Raw genomic sequence first — 23325 nt, forward strand, 5'->3', positions numbered from 1 at the left:
CAGCGCGGAGCGTAAGAGCCTTATGACCCGCCTCCTGGTTGTGCAGAACGCATGGAAGCGTGGTGAACCCGGTTTATGGAAAGACAAGAACATGAACGTCAGAGTCGGCTTGAAGAGCGATGGAAGCATCTGCCTTGAGGACGTAATTGCCAAAACCTCAGAAGACGACAAGACTGAACTTGTCACCAAGGACCATTCGGAGATCAACGGCTCCAAGGTGCTGTCCGAGACCGAGGACTCCAAGGCGAAGTCTGAGATCCAAGAGGATGGCAGCGAACAAGCTACTCGGGCAGAGGGGTTGGACAAGGTCGAACCTCTCGAAGAGGCACAATCCAAATCTACGAAATCAAAGAGAAAGAAGAAATCTAAGAAGCAAGCTGACAAGACCGGGCTGGGCATTTCGTACAACCATACTGTCCCAGCTGGAACAACTGAGGCTCTAGTCACTAATGGTGCGGCCAAGGCTGCTGAGGCTCCAACCACCAAGTCGGAAAAGCGCAAGAGTTCCTCTCCATGCTTCGACGAGAAGGAGAAGGTTACCAGCGATGAGGAAGGCCAGAAGGTCAAGAAATCAGAGTCCCCATCTCAATTTGCTGAGAACCACGCCGCTGTCAAGGGCAAGAGCTCTATGTCTGAAGAGTACCAAGCCGACCCACCAACCACTTATCCTATCGCCGAAGCTGTGTCCACGATTGTCAGCGATACACAATTAGATGCACACCTGACGGAGACTACGGACACTAGTGAAGTAGCAGACGCTCTGGGCAGCTCTAGCGCAGTTCAGACCGAGAGTATCACACAAGATATTGCCCACAACGAATCTATATCAGAGCACGCTGACTCGACTGTTTCGGTTACCGCTACTATCGATCCCATCAATGATGAGCAGTCACCTGCGCAGGCCAAGCCTCATACCCGAAATGACGGATGGAAGCAAGTCAAGAAGCCGAAGGCCTCACGAAAGCGCAAGGCTGCCAAGAAGAATGTCGCCCTTGAATCTCAAGCTTCCTCTAGTCTGCATACCGAATCAACGCCTCCTAAGCCAAAGGATGATGAGATTCCGGAGCCCAGAGGTCAAGAAGTGATGACAACAACCACAGAGCCAACACTGCCAGTAACCACTACTCCTGCAAAGGTCAGACGAGACAGTGTTCATACGATATCTACAATGGTCTCCCCAGCTATCGTTGAGATGAACATTTCTTCCATCACTTCTGAAAACGCTGTCGACACAAGTGCATTGGATACGAGTGCCTTGTCAAGTGTTCCTGATATGTCCGAGTCAATTGTACATGTAGCTGACAGTGGTTCGGAGACCAAGAAGGATGATCACATGAAGATGTTGCCTCCTGTTCAGGACGTTGACCAATCTGCATCAAGCATCTCCATCGGCGAAATGCCAGTGCAAGATCCAGTCCCTGACCATTCTTCTACCGAACCAACTGTTATCGAGGCTAGCAGGCAGGATACAGTTGTAGAAGAGCTCGTAGAGAGCAATCTTGCTTGGGCTGATCTGACTCTTCCGTCAAAGTCCCTTCCTCGTCAACGATTCAGCTCTCTGCAAAATGTGACCACTCGGTTCAAGGAAGAAGGTGATCCCTTGTTGGAAGAGCCGGAACATGCCCAAATGACCGCAGTTCGAGATCCTCGAGTTCTGGGATTGCAATTCGGTGACATGCCAATCGGTTACGGTCTTCAATTACCAGTCGGCTGTACCAGGGAACTTCGTCTATATTTTCCTGATGCACCACCTATTAATTCTGATGATGAGGAATCCGACGACGAACCACTAGAGAACACAGACAATTCTCCTCGAGCCCCTCAATCTTCGGAACCCCAAACTCAATATCACACTACTTCTCCGTTGGTTATACTTGTCTTGCCCGCCATTGGAGCTCTCCGAACCGAAGTTGATGGATGCTCAGCATCAGTTTCTCAACAAGACTTGCCCTCGGATACACGTGCTTCGAGATCTTTCTCTGCACCATGCCCCCCTGCCAGCAACGCTGCGGCTTTGACGGACGAGTTGGCGGTTATCACAGATTACGAGCAACAAGCCCTTGACGGTTCTTCTCACCAATACGATGAGAGTTCGTATATCGATGAGTCAAGCTTTGAACGACATGATCACTCACTGAATGAAGAGCCTGTCCTATCCTCCTTCACCTGCCTATGCTGCAGAGTCACTCGTCTCCCAACTCGAGATGCGCCAGCTTACATCTGTCCTTTCTGCGGTCCGTTGACAAATGTACGATACTGTTCGCGAGCCTGTATGCTAGCAGAAGCCTTTGATCACGGAAGTCACTGTATCAACTACCCCGCCTCTCAAGCAGTTGTTTCCGTTAATCTTCCAAGCAACTACGTCTACGATATGGATCCTATCATGGGTTTGCAAAAGTGGGAGACATCTAGCCAAGCACTGTTTCGCCAGAAGATCTTCTCCATGTATTGCTTCTCTGGTCCATTCCCTGAAGTATGCAATGCCTGGACTATGAAGTTCGGAAACAGAGCAGACATCTACCCCGCTTATGTTGACGAGAGCAAGGTCACTGGTGATTACCACGTCTTCCGCTCCGAGGTGTCTGCCGTCGGCAAATTCTCTCCTACCGAAGTCCTCACCGTAAGTTCACTCCCCGAAACCATATGATTTAGACTAACATATTATCCACAGACCTTCCGCATCCCCGAGACCGATCCCATGAAGCGCGACTTCAACCGCCTCTTGAACGCATGCTTCATGTTCTCCAAGATGGACCACTCTCTCCTAATCTCCCTTTACCGCCTGATCCGCCACTTCATCCTCTATGAGGGCTCTCATAACTATTACCGTCACTCCTTCCCAGCCGTTCCGCGCGAGATTCTCTATCCTGAGTTCCGCCATCAATTCAAGGAAGAGTTCGGTATCCAATTCCCTCTTGGCGACGAACCGGCACCTCTCAACCTGGCTGAGGAATGGCCCATGATCCATACGGCTATCTGCCGCTATGAAATGGCCTATCCACACCTGGTTATGTACTTGGGCCGAAAGCTGTCAACTCCTTTGCAATAAAGGACTTTCGTGCTGTTGCTTGTTCGTCCTTGGGATAGACAACAACCATAACTTTTTAATTCTCTTTTCGATGGTCTCTTTTCACTTGCGTCAATGTTGGTCTGGATATTGATGACGGCCGGATTTAAATTTGGGGTTAATCACTTGGCAACTTGTAAGATAGCGGAGCCAGAAGGCTCGTAATGAATGAAACTTCACTGAATATCTGACTTCTTATATGTGACTTAGAATCTCTTAGTTCTGTGATCCCCACTTATTCTTCTTATATTGTCTTATGAACCTTGAAACAATCTTATCTTATATCTTCATAGGTACTACAAAACAGAGTAGAGTGTACGGAAAGCTCTGAAAGCATCGGAAAAGGACAAAAATATTCCTACTTCTACATATAAAAGAAAAGATTGACCACAAGAAGCCTTTTCTGGCTTGCTTTAAATTTGGGGTTCCTTGAAAACCTGTAAGATAGTGGAGCGCGGAGAGGCTCGATTCATAAAATGAGTGAATTAAACATCTCTAAATACTTGACCTCCTCTTTGTGACCTAAAATTTTGTAGTTTTGTAATCCACACATATCTCTCTAGTATTATCTCACAAACCTTGGCATACTAGTAGTATAATATTGTTCATATCCAAATACTACAAATGTGAGTGGAGTGTACGGGTAGCACTGAAACAAAATGAACCTATATCCCAAAACTGTACATGAGAGCGGAGTGTACAGGAATCGCCGAGAGCATTGAAAACTTAGAAGTTATGAGAACATTATCAATTCTGTAAATAGAAGAAAGAAAGTCCACCACCAAGAAACGTTCCTGACCTGACTTAAACTTGAGTTTTTATGAAGGAACAGAACTTGCAAGGCAGCGGAGCCAGGAAGGCTCGATTTATGATAATACATGAAAGTTTACCGAATACTTGACTGGATTCGCCATGTGACTCAGTATTCTGCAATTGTGTACTCAAAACTTGGAATGCACTTATTCTAGTTATATTGCCTCACAAGTCTTAGAACAATACAGTCTTTGACTTATATTGCAATACTATAGATGAGAGTGGAGTGTACCGAAATCAGTGGAACAATATTATCTGATATACCAAAATTATATATGAGAGCAGAGTGGCGTGTCCGGAAGTCACTGAAACACTGAAAGGTTTTAAAGTCAAAGACATTACCATCATTTCCACATGCGGAAGAGAGAACGTTCAACTCTAAGGTATTTTGTAATCTGATTTATATTTAAGTGTTTCAACAGAACGACAAACTTGTAAGATGATGGAAACTCCAGAGGGCTCCCGATTTATGATAATAAATGTAACTTCACTAAATGCTTGACTTGTCTTGTGCTAGATATGCTATGTAACTTAATGTTCTGATATTATGAATTAAAATGCACTTATTCAAGTTATATTGTCTCACAACCCTTATAGATATGATATTGTTTTGTATCCAGATACTATAGATTAAAGTGGGGTGTACGAAAATCACTGAAAGCATTGAAAATTTAGAAGTCCTAAAGACATTGTGGATTCTGCATGTGGAGAAAGAACGTTTAACCAAGACACTTACCTAACTTGGTTTAAACTTAAAGTCTTTTCTGTAACAACAGAAATAGAACATGCAAGTTAGCTAAAAGGCCAGAAAGTTCACGGTTCATGGTTCATAAATGAAAGAACTATACTTCACTGAACTGTGCTATGTGGCATTGATACTATGTAGTTTGTAATCCCTACTTATCCCTCTTGAAATCTCTCACAGAACTTGGTATAATAGAAATATCATCTTGTATCTGAATAATATAGATGAGAGAGGGAGCGGGATGTACGGAAATCACAGGATCACTGAAAGGTTCTAAAGTCAAAGACGTTATTATTAATTCCGTATGTAGAAGAAAAACGGTCTAACCAAGACACTTTCCTGACTTGATTTAAACTTGGGGTTTGTTATAGAACGACAAAGTTGTAAAATAGCTGAGAGCCTAGAAAGCTCGCAATTCATAATAATGAATGAATCCTTTTTCATTACATAGTATGCTATGTGAATTTGATATTTTGTAGTCTTGTAATTCCCACTTATCTTTCTTGAAATCTCTCACGAAACGTGGTACAATACGATGTTACCTTAAAAATAAAGCGTATAATCATCACCAAAACAATACCTAATTTGGACTTGGCTGTTTTTGAGAGAACGACAAACTTGTAAAACAGCTGAGAGTTCAGAAAGCTCGGCGAGTCTGAGTGAACGACGCACTTCTACTAAACATTTGCTATTTGGCTTAGTATTTGCAAATCTTGTTTAGTAGTTCTATAGTCCCCACTTGTTAATCTTATACTGTCTCAGAAATCCTAGAACAATATTCTCTTGCATCCCATTATTATAAATGAGAGACGGAGTGGATGAACGGAAATCACTGGGTCACGGAAAGGTTCTAAAGTCAAAGACAATTTTTTTCATTTCCGCAGATTGTACAAACACAAAAAAAGCAGCCCAACGCCACCCAATTCCCACGCACCCGCCGAACACTACTGCTTGTTCATCTCTTCGGCAGCAGCACGAGCAGCCAGGCGGCTGGTTGTGCGTCCTCGGATGAATGTGATGCAGTCCTTGCGGATCTGCTTCTTCTTGGCCTCCGGGAGAGACATTGGTGGTGGGTCATTGACCAGCTTTCGTCGGAGATTGGCGACGTCTTCGTCACTCATCATTGTGGCTCGGATCTCCGCCTCCGTCAGGGACTTTGCCTTAGTACCCTTCTTTGGTGGGAATCTGGCCCGGACCTGCGCTAATGTCAGTCTATCTGCGTAACATTATTCGGGGAGCGTGAACGGACCTCCTCCGAACATTCAACAGGAATCGGAACCCAACGGCAGGCTCTCTCCGGGAATGGGGTTCTGGATCGCTTAAGGCCATAGTTGTAGAAAGGCTTGACAGAGAGATCATCCTCGAAGTCCTCAAAGCGGAATGCAACGCCTAGATTCATTAGTATAAACTCGAATCATTGGTTTGAAAGAATGTTGGCTCTTCATACCAGACTTGTTGTCGCCCGTGGTCTTGGTCTTAATGCTAGTACTCTCCTTGGGGATAAATTCGTCTAGATTCATCAGTATATTCCCGAAGAAGCAATAGATATAGGTGAAATATTCGATTGTACAAATACCACACGTACCTGGTAGAACTTCCTCCATAATAGCAGACTTGTCCTTCATAGAACCCACATTCTTGACACTGTAATCGTCCTCGAAGTCGTCTTCGACAGTAGCGTGGTCTAAATTCATTAGTATATACTCGACAAGTTGAAGGATGCTGGGAATGATATTCTATCAAGTAGACATAAAACGTACACTTTGAGGACAGCTTCTCCTTGCTAACTCCCTCCCAGCCCGTAGTCATAGGCTTACGAAAACCATCGCCCTTAGGAGTAGTGTCTAGATGCGTCAGTATATGCTCGCAGGAAGAAAGTTAATCTTCGGGTGTAATAAGTGTGAACAATGCAGCGAAAGAAAGAAAAGAAGTCTTGGGGTAGATTAGGTGCGAAGAGAACGGGGAAGAGAGGAGAGGTGAATCGTCGGGTAGGCTGGGTGCTACAAAGACAAGGAAGAAGAGGAGAGGAGGTGAGTCGTTGGGTAGGAGGTGCAGAAAAGACAGGAAAAGAGAGAAGGAATTGAATCTTCGGGTAGGATAAATGTGAAAAGAACGGATTCGTGAGTGCTTGAAAAAGCATCTTATCACGGGAATTGTGGTACATACTTCTTGGAGAAGACATTCTGATGGTATTCAGAGATCTGGTTTGTCGATTAAGTTCGAATGTGTCTGTATCTAAAGTACAAAACGTCGACGCTGTACTGAGGGAGGATGAGGTCTTATCTGCGTATTGTAGATGATGCTAGTCACAGATCCGACTTGTCGATCAAGTTCGAAAACGTGTTTGTTTAAGGTCAGGAACGCCCAACTTGTAGGGTCTGTTGCTATTGACAGGCTTTACTTGTCGATCAGGTTGGTTCAATTGCGTATGTGTGTGAGGTACAAAACGTCGTAATCGGACGTAGGAAGGATGAGGAAATGTCGTCGTCTGTAGATGATGCTATTCGCAGATCTAGATTGTCGATCGTGTTCGAAAGCGTTCTGGTTTGAGATGGAAATTGTCGAAGTGGGAAGGTTTGATACCATTCAAAGACCTGACTAGTCGATCAAGTTCGAAAGCGTTCTTGTATGGAGTCAGCAACGTCCTAGTTGTGGGCTCTGATGCTATTGACAAGCTTAACTTGCAGATCAAGTTCGAAAGCGTTCTAGTTTGAGGTCAGCAACGTCGAAGTTGGAAGGTTTGATGCTATTGACAGAACTTACCCGACGATTCAAGTTCGAAAGCGCTTTTGATTCAGGTGGGAGACGATGGCATTGGACGGAGGAAGGATGAGTGAAGCTCGTATTGTTGCAAACGCTAAGTACGCCAACATGCAAGATGTAAACGTCGATGTTGAGAGCACTGCAAATCGATATTGAACGTGTTTGCGTTGAGATCTGACGTGAAAAGCTCGAAGCTGGACGGAAGAAGGATAAGGGAGTGTGCTATTGTCGCGAACGGAGTAGAAGGTAGCGTACAAGAGGTAACGTCAAGTTCGAGAGCACTGTCAGTTGATTTTCAACGTGTTTGCGTTCAGATCCAAGGTGAAAGGACTCGAAGTTGGACGGGTGAGGGTTCAGAGATCTGGTAGTGTCGCAGACGCTAAAGTAAACGTGCAAGTGATCACCAGAGCACTATGGGCGTCCACACGTTCGTGTTCGAGGTGAAAGGCGTCGAAGATGGACGGATGGAGGTCTGGTAGCGTTGAAAACACGCAAAATGAACGTGCAATAGGTAAACTTTGACTGGTAGAGCACTATTGTTCGAAGTGAAGCGTACTTGTGCGTGTGAAAATTCTCGAAGTTGGACCGAGGAGGAACTTGATGTATTCTCAATGAAGAAGTAAACGTGCAATAGGTCAAAGACGGTCGCCAAAGTATTATTAGTAACCGTCGACCTAGAGCATTTATGACTCCACTCGACAAAACAATCCGCCTTGCCTACAATTCACAGTTTTCAAAGCACCCGGGGTACGCAAGATGGCTCGAAGTATGACGCGATGAGTAACGGTAAAGCAGAAAGAGAGATGTTGCTAGGACTTTCTGAAGCACAGGGCTGAGAGACTAGTGTATCCCTGAGAACTGAGTACAGGTAACTCTCTGGCAAGACTCTAAGAACATTAATCAACGTGCTAACTTGACCTTTTTACGCAGTTCGAAGATAGAGGGTCGTCCCTATTGTCGTTCTCGTTGTCTTCTCTTCAGACGCCGAGATAGTTCGATTTGGTTCTTTCAGACAGCAAAGATAGGCCTCAAGCACGATAATACGAGCAAGAATACATGCTTCAACATGGAATATCTCATCTCAATCAGAAAAGCGGATATCCTCAAGACCAGGTAGTCTTGTATTCATACTCTGGAGTTGCTCACAAGCTCTCATGACTTATACCAAGAAGAGTTTTGCAACAAGCGTTAATATTGTTCGGGGGCATTAGAGGCAGTCCGCTGGGAGCGTTGGCCACATTATGGATATACAGTTAGAATACACTTTGAGGATGACGCTTGCTCTCGAATAAAGTCTTATACTGCGTAGACTTGTTGGACGGTGGTCTAAGAAGCCTTCATCACTTCATACGACCACGTGCTCTGAAACAAGAACTACAAATGTACAGAGCAGTACGAAAGTAGCTCGCTCTTTTTGCTTGTATCTGTGCATTGAAGATCTGGACGCATTGAGAAGTTGGAAGCTTGATCGCGCAGAAAGTCTGAGCTTGGACAATCTGGATTGAAAGCAGTGTTGGGTTCCTCATCACTTCAGACACATGATTGTTCTGGAGAATGTGCATAAAGCAATTTTAAGAAATCAAGAAAGAAGCTTGTTCTTCGCCTTTGAATGTGCTTTGAGATTCAAATGTTCGTCTTTAGAGATTTCAAACTGGGACAGACTGTGCTGAAATGGTTTAGGAAAGCACTGGATATTGCCAGCCAACATCATGAACATGAAAACGACGTATTCTGTGACTCCATATGCAGAAAACTTTCTGCAACAAAAGGTCACACTTGGATATGTACCATCACCTTGCTTTCAAAGCTGTCAGGACTTTCTTACAGAGTATCTCTTAGTTCTAGAGTCAACCATACATGAGCCACAAGTGGACGGGTTCGGTTTTGGCTGATAATGATGACAAGTACAAGTGAAACACATTGGATACAGAGCAGTCAAAGCTATCCCTCTGCTTGAGAAGACTCAAGAAACTATAAGTCTTAAGAATATCATACAGTAAAGCCATTTTCCATCAGCTCCTCCACCCGACGTCAAATGCGGCCGCACCACCCGGAACAACCCGTCCTCCGGCGCTAGCCACATCCAAAAAATTATCCTCCAAAATTCCTTCGCCATCTGATCATCGACCCAAAAAAGCACGCGACAACCAGCTTCCCACCATGATTCCCAGAACATTACTCCGACAATCAAGGGCTCTGAGCTCCAGCATACGGTCCTCTCCTCGAGGATCACTAGCAAGACCACAATTTCGCCCCTCGAACCTAGCTCTCCCTACCTCCTCCCAACGAATATCCTCATCATCACGATGGTACTCCTCCGAATCCACAGAGGCGAAGAAAGAAGACAATGCCGCAGATTCGAAATCAGAGACCAAGAATGGAGAAGCCGAGGATCCTGTGAAGAAAGAATTAGAGGCGAAGAATAAGGAGATCATTGACTTAAAGGTATACCTCCATCCGCAATCCTCTCCCTAAACTCTTTACTAATAGGAAGAAAACAGGATAAATACGTCCGCCAAGTCGCCGACTTCCGCAACCTCCAAGAACGTACCAAACGCGACATGGAAGCAGCCAAAGCCTTCGCCATCCAAAAATTCGCCAAAGACCTCGTCGACAGCGTCGACAATCTCGACCGCGCGCTAGCCATGGTACCGGAAGAGAAGCTCACCGCCACCGAGAAGACCGAGCATCTAAACGATTTGATCGCTCTATACGAAGGCCTGAAGATGACGGAGAATATCCTGATGGCTACGCTAAAGAAGCATGGATTGGAACGCTTCGACCCAAGCGTTGAGGGCGAGAAGTTCAATCCGAATGAGCATGAAGCGACGTTCATGACGCCGATGCAGGGCAAAGAGGATAATACCGTGTTCCATACGCAGCAGAAGGGGTTCAAGCTCAACGGCCGCATATTACGCGCCGCCAAGGTTGGGGTTGTGAAGAATTCGTAGATCTATCTGATGGTTGAGCGAAGCATTGGATGGCGCTGTGGCAAAACAATTACCTGTACATGTATGAATATGGAGTGGGATAAAGTGGGCGTTGGAAAGTCTGTCTTGTTGTATCTGTAATGATCTCTACATATCACTGCTCCTCTCACTGGCGGCGGTGCGAAGAAGTCTACATTGCTTGGCTTGCATGCATTGGGTTACGACCCTCAATCATATCTAATGTACAAATCTTGCATGCGATATCGCCATGCTGTTATGCTTCCTTTGCCTCCCCATCGATGAGACCAAATTATTTCGTGATTCGGAAACAGACTGGAGAAGTTATTTTTGGCTTCCAAGGCGTCATTGGCCGAGAAGCAGAGAGAAGAGAAAAAGGAAATGAAAAGACCTAGGCTCCAGTATCAAACAGACACATCCAATAAACTCCAACACATTCATACAGTAAGCTCCGACTCCCATTCTATATGCCTCGCTCCAGAACAGTTCTCCATGCTCACTCGTAGGTAGACTGTCCTCCAGCGAAATCGACGCGATCCATATATAGCGGATGGGGAACATGAAGTGGGATATCCTCCATGTTTTCGACGCCGAAGCTCCGAACCAGCTCGTCCTTTACTCCTCTCATAACGTTGATGTCTTTGCGAATGCGTTCATACTCCATATCACTGACGTCCGCGTATATGTTAAGCCTATTAATAGCCATTGACTCCGTCGCGATTTGCTCCTTGAAATATCTTCGGAACTGCTTATGCTGCTTTGGCAGGCTGGCAGGAGACATTAATTCCTCTTCGTGTTCGTCCGAGCCATCGAAATTAGAGATTCCTTCTGAGAGACTAGGGTCGAAAGAACCGGCGCCATCCATGCCATGAGGATTGCCTCTATTCACAACTCTGATCGGCTGCAGGTTCTTGCGGGCATTCAAGAAAAAGATCTCCCTTGCCAATCCGATCTCAACTTCCCTAGCTTGAGCGAGTTCCTCTTGTTTTTGTACGGTGCGCTTTTCTGCCAGACGCTTCTCGTCTAACAGATTCAGCATTTCTTCGCTTAAACCAGCAAATTCAGCTTTCCCACTCATAGGATCGCCTAGAGTTCCAAGATGGTTCACGGCTCGGGTCTGTAAATATTATTAGAACGACGGATAATAGAGTACATGCGCTTAATCTTACCTCATTAAACACTGTTGGGTCCGAGGCAGTGTCGTGGTCGGAAGACGTAATAGATCCTTGGCTGTACTTCTCTGGGTCATTCTCGCGGTGCCCGAATGCTTTGTGAGCAAGATCTTGAGCAACGCCTGGAAGCATCATGCTGAATTCTCGAGGAATGGCCATCATATTAACACCTATCAATGAACGTTAGGAGGAATTCGGGTCTTGATCCGGGTTAGCTCACCCTCAGCTTCCGTGATTAGAACAGCCTCTTCGTCGGAGTCTCCAAGCTCTGAAATTTCTTCTCCGGTAACCATATCGAATTGTCGTCTTTTCGGCCTGGAATCCTTTGGTTGTTTTGGTGGAACGACACGCTTCGACCAAATGACACTGTCCTAAAAGAGTCACACAATATTAGCTGGCATTCAAGAAACTAAGTCGAGACTCATCATACAGGTGTAAATTCCTCCTCCTCGTAAGCCTTGCCTTTGCGTGCACCCACAGCCCATTGGGCGAAAGTTGCGGGAGTGATTCGAAGATCTCGAGGGTCACCCTCAGCATCGACATCATCGTGAACGTACTGCAAGTATTCGTCGTAGAAATGTTCCTGCTCCTCAGTGCTCATAATTCTAGGAAATATTCTCTCCGACCTCTTGAAATCTGGAATATGTTTGCCGTCCACTTCTTCGATCGGCCCCTCTCGCCGATATGAGATATATTTGTCTTTAAGTGGTTGTGATGACTCCGGGTCGAACCATTCCATTGTGTCTTCATCGCGAACATAACCGAAGTTTGCATACACATAATCACCCTTGTAGTGATTCTTGCCAACTGTGGGTGGATTCTGTGCAATGTGCTCGAGATATGTTAGAGGGGTTGCCTTCTTGGACTTTAGCTTCTGTCCCTGGATGTCTGCTGGAGTCGACGGAGGAGATTCAGGCTTTTGCACCAATGGATCCCAATAGAACTTCATGCCAGGGGGAAGACTGCATCAATTAGCAATTAATAAGCCCAACAAAAGTGAAGACAGATACTTACTCCTCCATTGACCCACCCTCTTCCGTCATCCGCACCCAAATCGGTCGAGCACCAAAACCTCGGTTTGGGGCGAGAAATAGTGCGTGGTGTACGGGATCTCCTTCTCGGTCGCCAAATTTGCCTCGTGCACAAGCATGGGCATACAGCATAGATGGGGTCACTGGCACTCTTGGGAAGTCGGTATCGAGGTCTAGAGGAACCGCTTGGTCAGATTCCGTATAGTCTGCATCCGTGAAGAACTTGTAGCCCTCATTTGATTCATTTCCAGCGGAGATAGACGTAGATCCTTGGGAATTCTCGGGTTCAAATCGATTTACTAGCTCTTCGATTCTCGGAGTAATCTTTCGAAGACGCTGGCGCTGACCACCATCTATCTTGTTTAGATCGAGAAATTGGGCGTAATTGATACCGAGATACTCACGGAACAGGTCAGGGGGAGACATCTCTGCTACCAGTCTAGTCTGAGTAACATAGAGTTGAATCCGTCTTGCCTTTGTTTAGATAGTTCTTTGCCAGTCTCCTTGAAGAGGGTACGCGTCGCAAGAGAAGCAAAAGAGGTAGACCAATGATTTGATGAAGCAAGATCGCTACTGTCAATGAACAGTAAGCAAAGCAAAAGCAAAGCAACTTTTGGGTGGTTGAACAATTGAGGTTGAGGTTGAAGTCCCAAAGATCGAAAGGCGGAAAAGGAAGACGAAGGCTGACTTGAAGCCTCGTTCTCTTCAACGAGGCTAGCAATAAAAAGTAGAATGACGCTAGACCGATAACTGACGATAAGACATACGAGAAAATAGCAATATAAAAGTGCGGCCGCCAGACCATCAATCCCATAACTACCTCATTTCTCCTTGTGCTATTGCCGGCAGGGTACTATACAGCTTTTCCATGATTGTGGAAAAGGTGACAAGGTGCGTGCAGAGATAGACAATAGACCATCTCTAGGTCTCTAGGCTGTAAGTACTATCCATCCTGAAAGAGCTTTGGCAACATTGCAGCTGTTTGAGATTCTTCACCCCGGTTTCTGCTATTGTACAGCCAAAATTCATACCACCACTCTGCTTTCCAGCACAACAAATATGGCACTTCACCATGATTTATTCTCTTTCAACTGAACTATCACTTGAATGTAAACGAAAATGTTCACGAATGAATGAGAATGAAAGCACGATACATTATTAGGGAAGGAGTGAGGTCGACAATAGTATTCGACAGCCCTCGCTTACCGACCCATCACGCCACATCCAGTAACCGCTACTCTCAATTACGACTAGTCAATTCTCACCTGCATTATCAATCCTACCCCAGATTATCAACCCCCTCACGAACCTCCCCTCCTCTTCAAACCTGCAAACATGGCCACCATCGACTCCGACAACTCCTCTCCGGACGTAACTGACCACGAGGAAAACAACGAACAATGGGGTGACGACTCCGAGGAAATTGAGCTCAACAACATCATGCAAGCAACCGCGACCCCTGTTGCTCTGCACTCCTCGTCTTCGAGCTCAGCTCTCAGCACCAATTTGCCACCGAAGAAGAGGAAGAGTGCGATGTCTAGGAAGGTCTCAAAAGCGAGCTCTTCCGGGAGGAAGAAGGAGATTACGCCCAAGATGCAGGATCGGCAGGCGAGGGGGAAGGATGCGGCGATGTTTAGTAGCGAGGATGATTCTAGTGATATGGATGGGAATCCTAAATATAACCCGTAAGTAAGAGTTTCTGGTTATTCAGGAGTCACATTTTTGATCGAGCCAGTAGTTCTGGGCATGAATTCGGAAGCTTTCATTGCATTCCTATCTCCACAGTTCTAAAAATATCTCTTCCCTCCTCCCTCGCACGCCTGTACCTCTCCTACCTCCATCTATCTACCCTTATACTCTCTCCAATTCTCCTTTACCCCTCCCCTGAAATCCCCTCATAGTCACCCTCTTCAAACCTCTCCCTCAAATCCCTCCTCTCAAACCCTCCCCCGGCCCGACCCCTCCTTCAAAACTCTGCTCAACTAACCCTCCAGCAGCTACGAAAACGCAGAAATCTACGAAGCCCGCCAACGCCGCCGCCTCGCCGCCGTAATCCTCGACAACCCCGAGCTCCTCATGATGCACGCCCAGTCCCGCAACGACAGCATCCCGGGTACCCGGCACTACTTCGCCAAGCTCCTGGCCGGGTACCAGGACGACGCTGGCAGCGCGGGGAAGTTTAGGGAGGAGTGGGAGAAGGGGGTGAGGGGTAAGGCGAAGGGGAAGGGGAAGAGGGGTTATGGGTATTGAGAAAGTAGTGAGACAGAGAGGAGCGGAGGTGGGAATGGGCATTGAAAGAGCATCGAACGACGAACGACTTTTTGTTTCTAAGGTAGGGAGGATTTCATTTTAGTCTGAGCGTGGCGTTGATTTGGGGGGGCATGGGTATGCATCATCTCTCTCTTCTAGGAGCATTGAGCATACAACACAGGGCGGCAGCGATTCTCTACTAGGAGCATAGCGGCATATACGGAGGAAGCGATTCTCTTCTCTTCTCATCACGAATTTCAACAATGAGCCTGAATCTTGATCTCTGTCTCTCTATTTCTCTATTTCCTGGGTACTGTTACATGATCGAAGATAAATCATCCGTCCGTCCAGCTCTCATTATCTTTCTTCTCATTGAGCGAGCATTTCTTTCCTGTCCTGTCCTCGAACTTCAACCATCGCCATCCAGGGCTGCAAAAGAAAGACTCCCCCCACCCTAACCCAACCGTCCCTTACAAAGGAGGCCGTAGCTAAGGAGCCCAGCTACGGCCAAACGCCAGAATGTAATGGTATTTATCCCGCCCCTCCAACGCCACTCTAAATCCCAATAACGCCAATCCCTCCCTATCCCACAAAACAAAAGAGAAGCAAACCCCTCAACTCCACCTCCCAAGAAAATTCAAGAATTAGGAACCTCCTTCCCCTTCCCCTCCGAAGAGCTCTCAATAACCGGCCCAGCCGTCTTAGGCCTCTCCTTCTCCCCACCATCTTCCGGCTCTAAAGAATCTGTCCTCGCCAACCTCAGCTTCTCGTCAAACATACTAACCAAGCGCTCCGAATACTGATCCAGCAACCCCGTCAACACAGTCTCGCTAATAGCCTTGCTCTTCAAACTCTTTTCTCCTAGCGCCATAGCCGTTAATCTGAGTTCTTGGTCTAATTCCTTCAACGCTTCTTCCTTGACGGTTTCTGAGGAGAGGAGTTTCTTCCGGTAGGCGCGGAGGGTGCGACATGCTTGTTCCGTAGCCATGTTCAGGGTCCCGAATTCAGAGAAATTGCCATTGCCGGCGGATTTCGTGCGGCCTCGGGTGTCGAGTGATGCGAGGGAGGGTCGGCGCATGTCCTTTGCTTTTGGAGATGGTGGGGGACTGCGGGAACGGTTGCGAGTGGCGCGGCGGATGGAGGAATCGTCTGAGGCGGAGGTGAAGTGTTTTGAGTTTACGGTAGGAACGGGTGGGATGGCGAGCGTCGGTGATTGGGATGAGAGGCCGTAGCGAGATGTTTTCCGGCGGACGTTTCGTGGTGGCGAGCGGTTGCCTGTTGGGGTTGACATAGGTGATGCTCGTTGGAATTCTGCTAGCTCAGCTCTCGATAATACTCTTCGCAAAGGCGGCCGAGTCGATGGTGTATCCTTTGGTGGTGATTCGTCACGTTTAGATGCTAGAGTAAGGACCTCTTCAGGCTCTTGTGGTCTAGGTGAGAGATCCCAAATCATGATCGTACCATCTGAGCCAGTACTAATCAAAGTTTTCTGCTCCGAGTCTGGAACTTCTAGAAGCGCCACATCCGTCACACTGGCTGTATGGCCCCATTCTCGATCGAGGAAGGAACCTGTGGCCCCGTCGTAAATCCTGACCGATTTATCCGTACTCGAAACTCCTGCCAGTATCGTTGGTCGACCTGAAATCGTACTCGGGCAACCCATGACAAGGGCATCCAAAACAACCGCGTCCTGACCTTCATTGTCTGTCGCTCGAAACGAATGTATGAGTCGTCCACTGGAAATCTCGTATGTAGCCACTGTGCGGTCCAGCATCGAGACCACGAAATTACCCATTTGGTCCGCAAAGCAAGCTGCCATAGAGACAGGAGATGCTTTTAGAGTGATGATACGGACTGGAACTGCACCCATCACATCTTGTCCTCCTACATCCTTCTTGACGAGCTGTCGAACGTGTATCGTACGGTCTGTAGAGCATGATATCAATTTCTCGCCATTCTCCACAAAGAACAGGCTTGAAACGCTAGCTGAATGCTCATCTAGAGTCTGGATGAGGACCCATTGTTCAGAGATGAGTCTGAACAGTTGGATGGTCCGATCTCGACTGCATGAAGCGATTAGAGTAACATCCTCAGATTCGTGCAGTGCAATATCCTGAACATCAGACATGTGAGCCCTAGCTTCGAAAGTGCACTTCTGCGTAACTGGATTGATGACTCTCAAAACACCGTACTTGTCTCCAGTAACCAGATATGAAGCTCCTTTCGAAGCTCGAACGATCTGGCATTGATTGACCTCATCTTCTGTGCCAGGTAGTTGTTCGACTTCCACTTTGAGAAATGATTTGGCGCAACCCTCCAAGTCCCAGAACACAATGGTACCGTTCGCTGACCAGGTGAGAAATGCAGCCTTCAACTCGTTCTCAGGTGATAACAATCGAACTCCCAGCACAGAATCGCCATGTGCCGGGAAAGGTGTGTTCGACATCTGGGGATCTGCAACATCCGAATTAGGGCTGGAGATTTCGATCAAATGCTTAGAATCAACCGTAATGAGACTACTCGCCGCATATCCCATAGCACAAATATGACCCGCTTCGCTTCCTGAAACGGATTCAGTCATTGGCGTTGGGGACTCCGGTGGTGTGCTTGGTGTGAGTAAGTCATCCAGGCACAAGGACTTTAATTTTCCATTACGGCCTCCTATCCTGACTCTTCGGGCTTCCATATCAATGGCTATGCATGTGATAGCAAAGCCCGTATTCGCAAGTTTCATTAGCTTCTGTCCTTCACTGTCATCGAGAAGACAGATGTCGCCCTTTTCAGAGCAGACTATTGCCTTGTGTTCAGATATGGCGGCGAGCGTTGTAAATGTAGCTTCTACCAAGGGCCCAAGCAGAACATTTCGTCCAGCTAATGTCTTTAATGCTGGTTGGCTAGCTACTGGTAGAGGTGTGCCGTCTAGGGCAAATCGTTGTTTGGTTGGAGATGCACTTCTTGGTTCTTCCACTCGCCATATTTTCACATGGCGTGTACCAATTCTGTTGAGATATTAGAAAGTATTCAATGTTCGTGCCGGGTTGAGGCTATAGAATAAGGAGAATGTCCAAAACTTACGTGACAATACTGCTTCCAAGCCATATCATTTGCTTGACGAAGCTTGTGCACTTGTTACTTGAATGTAACTTCGAGGCACCCGTTCTCTGATTAATCGACCAGACGTAGAGAAAGCCATCATTAGGTGATCCCAAGCTAGCAAGGTACTTCTGGTCAGGACTGAAAGCTACAGCCCGTACTCCGTATGTGTGCTCGTTTTGTATACTCAAAGGAATGTCGGAAGACGTGTCTTGTAAGGAAAAGATCAGAACTCTGGGGGAGTAGCCAGTCTATTATGGTAAGCATAAATCTACATGGAATTCCAATAGCATTTCTTACCTCACCAACAGCCAGGAATTTTCCATCTCGACTAATTGATAGACATGTAGCTGCTTTTATTCTTTCCCTGCTTGTCCAGGTCTTGGAAGAAGGAGAATCGCCCCATTCTAGGCTTGTATGTGGTGTTGAAGGAGAGAAGGGCAATGCCGAGTCTCGTAGAGCTGCTACCGCTCTATTCCTGCCATCATTCGCGGTATTCGTAGGTGTAGAAGGTGCCAATGTCGCATTAGGCACACTATTCAGAGGTATGGCCGTGGGGCGAGCTCTGAAGAATCGCTGGGAGTATTTCGAAGTATCGTCAACATTGACAACAACAGCTGCCGCACCAGCGGTGTATGCAAATATGCGAGAGGAAGAAAGACTGTCGAATGCGGTGGGGGAAGAGACTGTGGTGCCAATTATCCTCTTCAGTGACAATCCTGATTCGTAAAAGTTGCGGGGTTTGTTTGGAGATCGTGGAGTACGTGGGTATGGAGAATTCGAGGGTGTCAGCTTAAGTCCCAACCCTGTGTTCGCGGCAAAGGTCCGCGAATTCGACGGTGTAGAAGACATGGTCAAGCCATGAGAATATGATCAATTGAGGACGAAATTGAGAATATTCGAATGTGGTTTTCGAATTCAGATTATTTGTTTTTCCTCAAAAGCAAGGTCGGGAGCTTTATCGTTGTCGTGCAGGTCGGCGTTGAAGGGAAGCATGGGAATGGAAACAAATGCTGTTGTTTTGGTCTTAGAATGGAGGTGGTCCTACAACAACATAGCTCAAAGCGCTACTTACAATGGCAGATCTTAAAGCGATCAATTCTCGACACAGACAGAGCACAACAGACGAAAAACAATGGAATGACAATGAAGTCAGAATTGGGACGAAGCATCTGGGTTTTCGTCGAGGATTAACTCTCTCTATCTATGTCTGTGCTCTCCTGGGCTACTGCAGCGCGTCCTGGCAGGAGGTCCGAGCAGAAAACGGGCGCGTCAGGGGCCCAGAGCAACAGCCGAAACGGGCTGATGCCCGCTGATTTTCGATACCCAGAAGAGCTCAGTAACAAGCACATCACACAATGTTGCTAGTCACACAATGTGATTGGATACCAGTTCCATTCTCAACTTTATATTAGGATCTTGTTGATAAGAAGGGTGACCCGTTTAGGTGTGATTCATGGACTGAGCTAGGTTTGTCTTATCGCTACCAGAATTTTAGATACTTCTGCATGAAACAGTCCTCTCGAAGTAGAACAGAACATTTCATGCATCAATCTTTCCCATGATTTCCATCTGGAATTCCGACAAATGGGAACCGATCCGGGGCGACTATCGTACATGAGCAAACTTGGGAGCTATCTGTATGCATATGCATAGCATAAACCCTTCAGATTATTCTATCTGCCAGGCTATCTTCTTTGGAAGACTTGATTTTAGCTTCTCTTCGTCGGGCCATCGTGATGAGAGCGGGTAGCGGAGCCCGAGGGCGTAGATTTTCCCTCTTCTTCATCCAATCCGGCTTTCCAGAACCAATTCCTAAATCTCTCCATTCTTTGGGTGGTTTCGTTCCCATATCAGCCAGTCTAGTCCACACCTTTTCACCTCTCTTATGCCACCGCTGTTCGCGGTCGGTCTGTTCCGCAGGACTTGGCCTCCACTTCGATCTTAGAATCCGCTGAATGGCTTCAGGAGATATCTTGAACTCCTCAGCTAGAGTTTCGGTATTGTATTGTTCGGGCATTTGAGCGTGGAGAGCTCGAATTCCTGCTATGGCATCGGGTGACAGTCGCTTCAAAGGGTTGTATCCATCCGGATATTTCTCCTTGGCTTTCCTCTTCGCTATCATCCAAGGTTCTTTCGGTGGCGGAACCCATTCGTCTCGAGCTTCTTTGGCAGCTGCTACTTCCTCCCTTTGCTTTCTAAGCCTTTCGGCACGTTCTTCAACTCCTTCCCAGTCTGGTTGAGCGGAGTAATGTAACTTGAAGCCGGTATTCTCTGACTTCAACCTTCTTACAACGCCTCCGGGTATTCGTTCCATGGGAACATATTCCTTTTGCTTAGGCGCAACCTTCATGAGAGATCGTAATGGCGTATCATATTCGTGCTTCGGTGTCGAAGGAAAGTGATCATCCTGTGCTCGTTCAGATGCAGCTTCTGCAGCAAGGGCATCGATAGCCTCTGGTGAAAAATCGACAAAAGCGCCTTCTTTGTCTATGTTACTAAGCTGACCTTCAATGTCGCTTTCCTTCTCCCCTATCCTCCATTTGTTCCTTGATGATGCATGCTCTATCGAATCGTAAAACTGCTTCGGGTCCTCTGACTTCGTTGCGGAAGAGTATGCTCTACTCGCGTGAGCATAAGTGAAGGCTGAAATCTGTCTCCTGGGAAACTGCCTCGATGCAGCAAGCCTCGTGGTATTTGGCAGGTCGACTTGAGCTACACTTCGGACGAATTGTCGTAATGTATTGGCGGTACATAGACAGGTCATTGTTCGAAACCCGATGATGATGTTGTTGACAGCAAGAAAGGAGAAACAAAAAAGTTCGAGCTCTCCCGGAACAATTTCCGAGACTCTTATCGTCAGCCTTATCGAGAGCCACCCCTGAACGACTTTCAAAGTCGCATCACGCTTCGTACAACCAAGACACACTTCATAAAAGTACCCAGGTATGTACTTGGTACCGAGCCAAAGTTTATTTTTTACTCGAAACATCAACTATCTTGTTTTTATGAATCTTAAAGTCTGACCTCCCTTCAAGCTAAAGCATAGCTGCTATCCTCGGCATTTTAGCTTAATGGAAATATGCAGGGTTCATCGAAAGTCATGATGCAGCCATGTGACGGCGGGGAAGTCTTCTATTGCTCAATATCTACTATCCTTTCTATACTGTACTATTCTTGTATATTCATTTGTTCTTAGACGCTTGTACGTTTTAATCTTCTAGCATTCATCTAAGCCTTTGTTTGTCTCATTATCTATCTTCTTCTCTCATGTCTTGGCCAAATCCATTTAGACGTCACGACGAGAATACAAGGCATACTTGGGGTTACACTTTTCAATGGACACCCCTTCATACTACACCGGAAGAAACCAATCATCTGAAGTTCTCTTACGATGAGTTAGCAGACGAATGTTTACAGCGGCTTGATGCTATCTCGCCACCCACAAACAAGGAGCTGCCTCGAAGTCGAAGCAGAATACCGGCAAAAGAAGGCTCTGAGCCAGCTCCAAAGAGAGATCTATATGAATTATTACGAGACCATCATTCAGTAGATGAGAAACTTGGACAGCTATGGAAAGAAGTCAACACCATCCCGGAATGGGTTGACTGGGACCAAATAGCACGCGGTCAAGACGTCTTCTACAGATACGCAGGAGTGGCTCTTACTGCTGTAAACCCCCCTCTCAATCTCACCACCACATAACTAACACAATCTCAGCTAGCCTACCAATCCCTCCTCGGCGGCATGGGAGCCTCGCGCATAACCGAAGTGCTCGCCCGAACAGGCGGCTTCAGTCCCCAAGTCGCCAAACACCGCCTCTACGAAACAACCCAACACATCCTCCAAGTAACCTCCTCTCTCTCCTCCATCCAACCCCTAGGAGCAGGCTTCGCATCCTCGCTCCGCGTCCGCCTGCTGCACGCTTCCGTCCGGCGCCGGATCTTGTCTCTCGCCACCCAGAAACCATCCTATTACTCCGTTCCCGAGTACGGGATCCCGATCAATGACCTCGATTGTGTGGGAACTATTGCTACTTTCTCTTCCACTTTGATCTGGATCGGCTTCCCGCGCCAAGGAATCTTCCTCCGGGCCCAGGAGATTGAAGATTACATCGCGCTCTGGCGGCTCGTAGCTCATTACATGGGAACTCCTACCTCCTGGTTTTCATCTCCCGCTCAAGCGAGAGCGATCATGGAATCACTCATGATAGAAGAGATCAGACCATCACCCACCAGCAGGATCCTAGCTAATAACATCATCGTAAGCTTACAGAACCAACCGCCGGCCTACGCTTCTCGAGATTTTCTAGTTGCGAGCGCACGGTGGCTGAATGGTGGTGAGTTGGCGGATGAGTTGGGGCTGGTGAGGACGGGGTGGTATTATAAGGCGTTGGTGGCGGGGCAGTGTTTGTTCTTTATGGGGTTGTGTTATTTGTATCGTTCGGTGGATTATCTTGATCGGAAGAAGATATCTGTATGTCCCTCCTCCCTTTCTCCCTTTCCCCCTTCCTCCTATCCGCCTTCCTCCTTTCTCCTTTCTTCTTTACCTCCCACTAACAAAAACCAAGGCCCTCCGTAAAATCCTTTACCAGATCATAGTGCACAACAAAGACCACGGCCTGGGCTCCGAAACGGTATTCGAGTTTAAATACATCCCGTCGCTCGATATGACGGCCACGGAAGCAGGGGAGTACGTTCCTGGCGTTCAGGGGAAGAGGGGTGTGGAGAGGAGGAACTTTAGGATGCTTGTTTTTGCTTGTGCGGGGGTGGGGGTTTTGGGGTATGTTGGGTGGAGGGTGGGTTTGGGAGTTGTGAGGTTGTGCAGGGGGTGGGTTGGGGTTTAGGTAGAGGTGGGTTGGGGTTTGATGGTGGAGGTGACGGTAGGTTTGAGGGAATGGAGGTGAATCTTTGTCTGAGGTAGAGGAGTTGGCTTTGTTGCATGTCGCAAGTTGTGTGCTTGTCTATACTCTTACTATTAGGCAACTAGAGGCTTGAGAATTGGCTCATTAAGCTAGTGAAATCGTTTTGTTGCACCTCGTAACTTTACCTCATTGACAGGTAAGGCTACTAGCAGGTACAAAGCTCTAGTTGAGGTACTATTTGAAGTGTAATAAGATTTTTGTTGCACATCGCAATATCATTCAATTCACAAACCTACAAATAAATTAGTATCAAACAAATCAAAAAAATTCTTATAAAAGTTATTGTATATCGCAACCTTATTTAATCTACAGCTAAGTATAACGTCAAAGAGAACTCTAAATTTGATACACTACTTAAATAGTAGCAAGAGCTTTGTTGCACATCGTAACTTTACTTGATTAGCTGCTGAGCAATAGAGTAGCGGTATACTCCTAATATATTTGCCCCTCAAGAAATAGCAATTGCAAGGAATCAAATAATTCAACGGTACAGTACCAACCAGCGAGAGAGAAAGAGAG

General features: G+C 46.8%; 8 protein-coding genes across 8 annotated transcripts; 4 read left to right on the forward strand and 4 right to left on the reverse strand.

The window, feature by feature from the left end:
* Nucleotides 1-2489: 2489 nt before the first annotated feature.
* LY89DRAFT_687452 (uncharacterized protein) lies at nucleotides 2490-3184 on the forward strand (the record flags this gene model as incomplete). Its single annotated transcript, XM_018215502.1, has 2 exons — nucleotides 2490-2620; nucleotides 2672-3184. Coding segments are annotated over 2 exons (509 nt in total), but the record flags the coding sequence as incomplete, so codon positions are not given.
* Nucleotides 3185-5504: 2320 nt separating this feature from the next.
* LY89DRAFT_687453 (uncharacterized protein) lies at nucleotides 5505-6656 on the reverse strand. Its single transcript, XM_018215503.1, has 5 exons — nucleotides 6386-6656; nucleotides 6211-6309; nucleotides 6073-6135; nucleotides 5875-6014; nucleotides 5505-5821 (listed from the first exon to the last, which is right to left on the reverse strand). The coding sequence occupies exons 1-5, from the start codon at nucleotides 6432-6434 to the stop codon at nucleotides 5570-5572; spliced, it is 603 nt and encodes a 200-aa protein (XP_018067640.1). The 5' UTR covers nucleotides 6435-6656; the 3' UTR covers nucleotides 5505-5569.
* A 2852-nt stretch (nucleotides 6657-9508) lies between these two features.
* LY89DRAFT_687454 (GrpE-domain-containing protein) lies at nucleotides 9509-10774 on the forward strand. The gene is made up of 2 exons (XM_018215504.1): nucleotides 9509-9833; nucleotides 9890-10774. The coding sequence occupies exons 1-2, from the start codon at nucleotides 9549-9551 to the stop codon at nucleotides 10337-10339; spliced, it is 735 nt and encodes a 244-aa protein (XP_018067641.1). The 5' UTR covers nucleotides 9509-9548; the 3' UTR covers nucleotides 10340-10774.
* Nucleotides 10566-12717, reverse strand: LY89DRAFT_155756 (uncharacterized protein). The gene is made up of 4 exons (XM_018205449.1): nucleotides 11939-12717; nucleotides 11729-11879; nucleotides 11506-11678; nucleotides 10566-11453 (listed from the first exon to the last, which is right to left on the reverse strand). Exons 1-4 carry the CDS (start codon nucleotides 12455-12457, stop codon nucleotides 10833-10835), a joined length of 1464 nt encoding a protein of 487 aa, XP_018067642.1. The 5' UTR covers nucleotides 12458-12717; the 3' UTR covers nucleotides 10566-10832.
* A 1106-nt stretch (nucleotides 12718-13823) lies between these two features.
* LY89DRAFT_785018 (uncharacterized protein) lies at nucleotides 13824-15142 on the forward strand. Its single transcript, XM_018222846.1, has 2 exons — nucleotides 13824-14224; nucleotides 14537-15142. Exons 1-2 carry the CDS (start codon nucleotides 13875-13877, stop codon nucleotides 14787-14789), a joined length of 603 nt encoding a protein of 200 aa, XP_018067643.1. The 5' UTR covers nucleotides 13824-13874; the 3' UTR covers nucleotides 14790-15142.
* A 284-nt stretch (nucleotides 15143-15426) lies between these two features.
* On the reverse strand, nucleotides 15427-18734 carry LY89DRAFT_591161 (WD repeat protein-like protein; the record flags this gene model as incomplete). The annotated part of the gene is made up of 3 exons (XM_018209638.1): nucleotides 15427-17788; nucleotides 17865-18133; nucleotides 18183-18734. The coding sequence occupies 3 exons, from the start codon at nucleotides 18732-18734 to the stop codon at nucleotides 15427-15429; spliced, it is 3183 nt and encodes a 1060-aa protein (XP_018067644.1).
* A 542-nt stretch (nucleotides 18735-19276) lies between these two features.
* LY89DRAFT_785020 (uncharacterized protein) lies at nucleotides 19277-20682 on the reverse strand. The gene has a single exon (XM_018222847.1). It carries the CDS (start codon nucleotides 20647-20649, stop codon nucleotides 19549-19551), a length of 1101 nt encoding a protein of 366 aa, XP_018067645.1. The 5' UTR covers nucleotides 20650-20682; the 3' UTR covers nucleotides 19277-19548.
* A 164-nt stretch (nucleotides 20683-20846) lies between these two features.
* On the forward strand, nucleotides 20847-22977 carry LY89DRAFT_721333 (uncharacterized protein). The gene is made up of 4 exons (XM_018218634.1): nucleotides 20847-21554; nucleotides 21603-22358; nucleotides 22453-22664; nucleotides 22864-22977. The coding sequence occupies exons 1-4, from the start codon at nucleotides 21153-21155 to the stop codon at nucleotides 22877-22879; spliced, it is 1386 nt and encodes a 461-aa protein (XP_018067646.1). The 5' UTR covers nucleotides 20847-21152; the 3' UTR covers nucleotides 22880-22977.
* Nucleotides 22978-23325: the final 348 nt, after the last annotated feature.

The sequence above is a fragment of the Mollisia scopiformis genome (genome assembly GCF_001500285.1).
Source record: "Mollisia scopiformis unplaced genomic scaffold LY89scaffold_19, whole genome shotgun sequence".
NCBI classification, from domain to species: Eukaryota; Fungi; Ascomycota; class Leotiomycetes; order Helotiales; family Mollisiaceae; genus Mollisia; species Mollisia scopiformis.

Excerpts from the sequence above, each read along its gene's own strand:
- LY89DRAFT_687453 (XM_018215503.1), bottom strand. The coding sequence starts at position 6,434 with ATGACTACGGGCTGGGAGGGAGTTAGCAAGGAGAAGCTGTCCTCAAAG. Across the intron at positions 6,015-6,072 it reads CACGGGCGACAACAAGTCTG|GCGTTGCATTCCGCTTTGAG; the intron begins GTATGAAGAGCC and ends TAATGAATCTAG. Across the intron at positions 5,822-5,874 it reads CTGTTGAATGTTCGGAGGAG|GTCCGGGCCAGATTCCCACC; the intron begins GTCCGTTCACGC and ends ACATTAGCGCAG.
- LY89DRAFT_687454 (XM_018215504.1), top strand. The coding sequence starts at position 9,549 with ATGATTCCCAGAACATTACTCCGACAATCAAGGGCTCTGAGCTCCAGC. Across the intron at positions 9,834-9,889 it reads AGGAGATCATTGACTTAAAG|GATAAATACGTCCGCCAAGT; the intron begins GTATACCTCCAT and ends GGAAGAAAACAG.
- LY89DRAFT_155756 (XM_018205449.1), bottom strand. The coding sequence starts at position 12,457 with ATGAAGTTCTATTGGGATCCATTGGTGCAAAAGCCTGAATCTCCTCCG. Across the intron at positions 11,880-11,938 it reads AGGAGGAGGAATTTACACCT|GACAGTGTCATTTGGTCGAA; the intron begins GTATGATGAGTC and ends TGACTCTTTTAG. Across the intron at positions 11,679-11,728 it reads TCTAATCACGGAAGCTGAGG|GTGTTAATATGATGGCCATT; the intron begins GTGAGCTAACCC and ends GTTCATTGATAG.
- LY89DRAFT_785018 (XM_018222846.1), top strand. The coding sequence starts at position 13,875 with ATGGCCACCATCGACTCCGACAACTCCTCTCCGGACGTAACTGACCAC. Across the intron at positions 14,225-14,536 it reads GGGAATCCTAAATATAACCC|CTACGAAAACGCAGAAATCT; the intron begins GTAAGTAAGAGT and ends ACCCTCCAGCAG.
- LY89DRAFT_785020 (XM_018222847.1), bottom strand. The coding sequence starts at position 20,649 with ATGACCTGTCTATGTACCGCCAATACATTACGACAATTCGTCCGAAGT.
- LY89DRAFT_721333 (XM_018218634.1), top strand. The coding sequence starts at position 21,153 with ATGTCTTGGCCAAATCCATTTAGACGTCACGACGAGAATACAAGGCAT. Across the intron at positions 21,555-21,602 it reads CAGGAGTGGCTCTTACTGCT|CTAGCCTACCAATCCCTCCT; the intron begins GTAAACCCCCCT and ends ACACAATCTCAG. Across the intron at positions 22,359-22,452 it reads TTGATCGGAAGAAGATATCT|GCCCTCCGTAAAATCCTTTA; the intron begins GTATGTCCCTCC and ends ACAAAAACCAAG.